The 5,261-nt window shown below is 41.5% G+C and overlaps 1 protein-coding gene across 1 annotated transcript; it reads right to left on the bottom strand.

Moving 5' to 3' along the window:
- Nucleotides 1-2,126: 2,126 nt before the first annotated feature.
- Nucleotides 2,127-4,897, bottom strand: pvalb6 (parvalbumin 6). Its single transcript, XM_046074007.1, has 4 exons — nucleotides 4,837-4,897; nucleotides 3,463-3,595; nucleotides 3,263-3,372; nucleotides 2,127-2,173 (listed from the first exon to the last, which is right to left on the bottom strand). Exons 1-4 carry the CDS (start codon nucleotides 4,895-4,897, stop codon nucleotides 2,148-2,150), a joined length of 330 nt encoding a protein of 109 aa, XP_045929963.1. The 3' UTR covers nucleotides 2,127-2,147.
- Nucleotides 4,898-5,261: the final 364 nt, after the last annotated feature.

Genomic DNA, 5,261 nt, shown 5'->3' with positions numbered 1-5,261 from the left:
CTCACCTTTCTTAGGATCATTGAGACCCCACGAGGTGAGATCTTGCGTGGAGCCCCGGTCCGAGGGAGATTGACAGTCATGTTTAGCTTCTTCCATTTTCTAATGATTGCTCCAACAGTGGACCTTTTTTCACCAAGCTGAATGGCAATTTCCTCGTAGCCCTTTCCAGCCTTGTGGAGGTGTACAACTTTGTCTCTAGTGTCTTTGGACAGCTCTTTGGTCTTGGCCATGTTAGTAGTTGGATTCTTACTGATTGTATGGGGTGGACAGGTGTCTTTATGCAGCTAACGACCTCAAACAGGTGCATCTAATTTAGGATAATAAATGGAGTGGAGGTGGACATTTTGAAGGCAGACTAACAGGTCTTTGAGAGTCAGAATTCTAGCTGATAGACAGGTGTTCAAATACTTATTTGCAGCTGTATCATACAAATAAATAGTTAAAAAATCATACATAGTGATTTCTGGATTTTTTTTTTTAGATTATGTCTCTCACAGTGGACATGCACCTACGATGACAATTTCAGGCCCCTCCATGATTTCTGAGTGGGAGAACTTGCAAAATAGCAGGGTGTTCAAATACTTATTTTCCTCACTGTATATATTAAAGGAATATATAACATTTTGACACTTCGCTTCACTGCTTTTGAGTAATTCTTTGTCACATGTTTTTTTCCACAGCCACTTCCTATAAACCTGTCTCTCTCTCCAGTGGCCATTTCTCTTTCCTGTGATTGACACTGATCTTAATGGTCTCTTGGGACCAATAGTGAGCTTGTTTGAGTCACACTGAACTGAACAGTTCTGTGCTTGTCTGTTTTTTTCAAGTGATAGCCTCTAAGCTTCAGTGTTTATTTGCTCAGGCAGTAAAACGGCCTACTAAAGAAGATCAGGATTCCCAGTTTGGGTTCTCCGCTGGGGATACTTAACCCAAATTGAACCTCAGTGTGAATCCAATTCTGCTAATGGCTTGACAGCATGGTTCAGTTAAACTAGCACGGCATTTCTGAATAAAGACACTTTGGCAAGTGGGATAATGTGGCCTCCGCCTCTTTTTTCTCTTTCAGTGGAGTTACATTTATAATGTAGTATGGACTGCGAAGCAAACTCTGCCAGAGACAGACTCCTCAGTGATCTGTAATTGCACAGTTTGTCTTTATGCAGTTTCTTCTCCTGTCACTGCTTAGATGACACAGTCAATGCTAATGAACACTAACACATGACACTGAAGGGTAAATTCGGCCTTTTTATAAACAATAGCTTTTCAAAGTGCACCCCTTTATATGTTATTAGGTTGCTGCTAAGATATGCTTCACTCGGTTTTGCTTGATAGGAGTAAAAGTGACAGCAGAAAAGAGAAAAGAAGGAAAGAACTGATTGAGTGTAAAATCAGATAGAAGAATCACCTCAAAGGAAGGAATTAACAGAGTATCAGTGAGTCAGTGTTCTCGAGGCTTTGTATTTTTTTATTTGATTCTTTCACAGCTTGACCTCTTTCTTCTTTTGGTATGTTTTACAACAGCTCATTACCAGAGGATAAAGGGGTGGATGGATAGATAGGTGGATGGATGGATGGATGGGGCAGTTGTGTTGGAGGGACAGAGGGCCGCGAATGCAGGAAGGGAAAAGAGAGAGAGAGAAACAGAAAAAGGGGAGAAAGAAAAAGTGAGCGGAGGTGCTGGCATAGAAAATGAAGCGATAAGAAAGAGGGTAAAGTCAGAAATACAGAAGGAAATGAGGGTCTTTCTATCTCTATTTTCATTAAATATCTACGTTATGCTTTAAAATGTGAGGTTCATTCCTGCAGGCATGTTTATCTATACATTAACAGAAGAACAAGAAGTTTGTATAAAAAGGATAAAATAAATAGGATGAATATAGCTGTGGGGACATTTGAGGAGGCGTGTGTGTGTGTCTGTGTGAGGGGGTGCACACCACGGCTTACTTCCTATAGTGCAGCAATGCACTTAGTGAATACAGCAGTGGGGGAGAGGTTGAGGAAGAGGAGTGCACTAATTGGCTGCAGTCTGGTAGGCTGGGAGTCAGGGTAGGGTGGTGAGGTGTAGGTGCTGGTGAGGGGGGTGGCTGGGATCAGGATGTGGTTAGGGGTTGATCTTGGAGTGCTAGGCATTCACACGGGGTGACTGTTTATTCTTTCACCAGGGCAGCAAACTCTGCAAGAGAGGAAGAAAGAGTATTTCTGCTCTTTAAAGATCCACCGCAGAAAAAATGTCTTCAGCTTAAAAACACTAAAAAGTTATGGTATCCTTTGGAAAATGAAAATGCTCAACAGTAATATAAAGTGTACACAATTTGTTCAAAAGTAAAGGACTGTGTGGAAATTCTAAGGGTGCGAAGGCAGGGTCACAAAGAGGGAGGGTTATGTGTATTTTCTTTTGCAGAATTAAGTGTGGTCTGACATTTTTGGAACGGCACAGGAGGGTCTTTCATTTTTCCATACCACAGATTATTATTTAATTTTCCCTTTCCTTATGAAATTTACTACACAAAAAAGGGTGAATACTTACATCAAAATGCCTCATGTGCCTCATGTGCACCATAAAAATGATAAAGGTGGGTTTTCCCATATGCAGAGAACGAAAATCCGGTTATCTTTATATTCTTTTGAGAAACAGTAGATGTGGATCTTTAGTCATTAGGGATTGAATTTATCTCTCTAAAAAGTTGCCCTCAGTTTTTTCTGATCTATGGTAAAGTTAAATTTATCATATAATCTAGCGTTAACCTTTACTGTATTTTACGTTCAACACAACCCAACCTGTTCTACTAATGCACAAAGTTAAAACATTATAATTGTTCCTCATCATCAGCTCCTCTGTCTACTCTCTGAGCAACTTTAAACATACTTAGATTGCTTAAAATACTACATGCCTTGTGGTTCAGTTAATCTGGACACCTGATGACAATGTCAAATAAACAGTGATGTCAATTTACTGCATGAAGGTACCTGTAAAATTTCGGTTTGTTTCTTTGGCATGGAAATTCAAACTAACTACTGAATATGAATGCACTGTGCAGTCGCCTAGTTATAATTACACTGACGTTGCAATCTGAAACATTCACTACAAAAGTTCAAAACAGATTGAACATCTTAATAAATGAACAATAAATAAACATGTGGTACACAACTAAACACTGCAGAATGTGAATGAAAACAGTCCGTCTGTGTGTGTGTGTGTGTGTGTATTTGTTCGTTTATGCTGATTGGTACGACGCTGCCACTAATGGAATTTGATATTTACCATCGACTCCAATCTTGCCATCTCCATCCTTGTCGGCTGCTTTTAGAAATGCTTTGGTTTCTGCGTCTGTCAGGTCCCTGCCATCTTTGGTGAAACCCTTCAGGACGTATCTGGCCGGGGACAGAAAACCAGAACGGATCTATGTCACAGTATGTGCTGCATAGGGATCATGTGTGTATCTGTGTGAATGTTTGTCTCACTTCAGCTCCTCCTCCTCTATGAAGCCGCTGTTGTCGGCGTCCAGCACCGTGAAGACCTTCTTCACGTCATCAGAAGACTTGGCCTTCAGACCCACCATGTCGAAAAACTTCTTATGGTCAAAGGAGCCAGCAACTGTACGCACACAAACAAGGGGGCACACAGGCATGCAAGCACAGTGATACGAAATTTTTGCACTTTGCCAGCACTCCAAAATGTCCACCTTGGTTGCTCCTTGTGACACCTACTGACTGACACTTGACAACGTGTTTCTCAACTACTTTCACTTAAAGGGTCTTCTAATATTTGAATTTTAAACAGAAAAAACTTTCTGCTGGACACCAAAGATTTTTTAAGTAACTTTAAGTTGCTGAAAGTTGTTTGTCCTGTGTTGATCTGGGTGATGAGGCCCAAAGGCAAAATTTTAATTGTAATAAGGCAGCCTTCTAACAGTGTGACAGATATAAATTGAGAACATGTGTTTGCCAGAGGAGCAATCCGTTCTGGGTCATGGAGCTCTGTCTATCTCCTCTGTCTGTCTATAACATGCAAATACACTAACTACAGTCATACACGTATGCAAAAGAAGCTCAAAAAACCATTCGTAAGCTTGTGAAAGTAAGTTGTATCTGTTTTTTTTCAACTGTTTTAATCAACGTCTTTGATCAGTGAGTTGAGCCGCAAAGTTGGAGGAGCTATTTCAGGAGCCCCCTGTTCCAGAAGTGAAAGTCCCATTCATTTTTCCTATAGACAGTTTAATGCAACTCACTGTTGGAGCCCTTTCATGGCGTTGACCAGCATGAAACTCTTCAGTACAAAAGATTAACAGCTATGTGAGAAATTTTGGCAAGAGACATCCAATAACATAGCTTAACATTAGGTGAGGTGAGTGGAAGCTAAATGTTATGGTGTTGAGATATACTGAAAACACAATATTCAGCTACAGTGGCATTGGGTTTAAGTTTTCTGTTCTGATCTATGCGGCTGAGGCTCATGGGTACTGTAGTATTTTGAGCCATCTGCCATACCAAAATGGATGGACAAAATATGATTCATCTGAAACGAAGATGAAATAATTAAAACTGTTGGTCAACATAGGTCTACTGTGACAGGGGGAACAGGTACAACTGGTCCAGTCTAAAACCAGTAGTAATGCATTCAACATCAGCTTCTGTGCTGATTCTCAGAACAAATCATACACAGTCCATATCCCCAAGATCTAACCAAATCTGGGAGATCATACATGGTCCAGATCCAGCTCACATTTGGTCCACTAGAGACAAAACACAGCAGAGTGTCGGTCCACTCAGCTGCAATCAGCTCATTACGCTAGGCTACTCCAGAACCCCAGGATTTATCCTCAACAAGACCTTTACCTGCAAATGCATCTAGAGCTTTCTTGATGTCATCAGCGTTGAGGATGCTGCTCATTGCCATCTCGGCTGTTGGATAAAAGAGGGGAAAGAGGGGAGGGAGACAGAGAAGGAAGAGAAGGACAGAGAGGGGACAAGGTTAAAAACAAGGTCGCTAGAGAGCAGAGAGAGAACACAGAGACATTCTCGTATTACACTGGTGACACTCTAGAAATGGAGCAGGAAACCAGGACATGCGAGAGGGGGGTGACGAGTGACAGAGTGAATCGGTGACAGTCGAGGAGGGGTGACAAAGGGAGGGAGGAGAAGGAGATGTGGCGGAGGTGGAGAGAGAGATAGACACCGTAGAAGGATGGTGTTGAGAGAAGATATTAAGGAAATATTAGAATAAAGGAGACCAGCAAGGGAAGGGACAGATGGACAGAACA

Source organism: Micropterus dolomieu, linkage group LG02 (assembly GCF_021292245.1).
Source record: "Micropterus dolomieu isolate WLL.071019.BEF.003 ecotype Adirondacks linkage group LG02, ASM2129224v1, whole genome shotgun sequence".
NCBI classification, from domain to species: domain Eukaryota; kingdom Metazoa; phylum Chordata; class Actinopteri; order Centrarchiformes; family Centrarchidae; genus Micropterus; species Micropterus dolomieu.
This window is presented reverse-complemented; position numbering and strand designations above follow the sequence as displayed.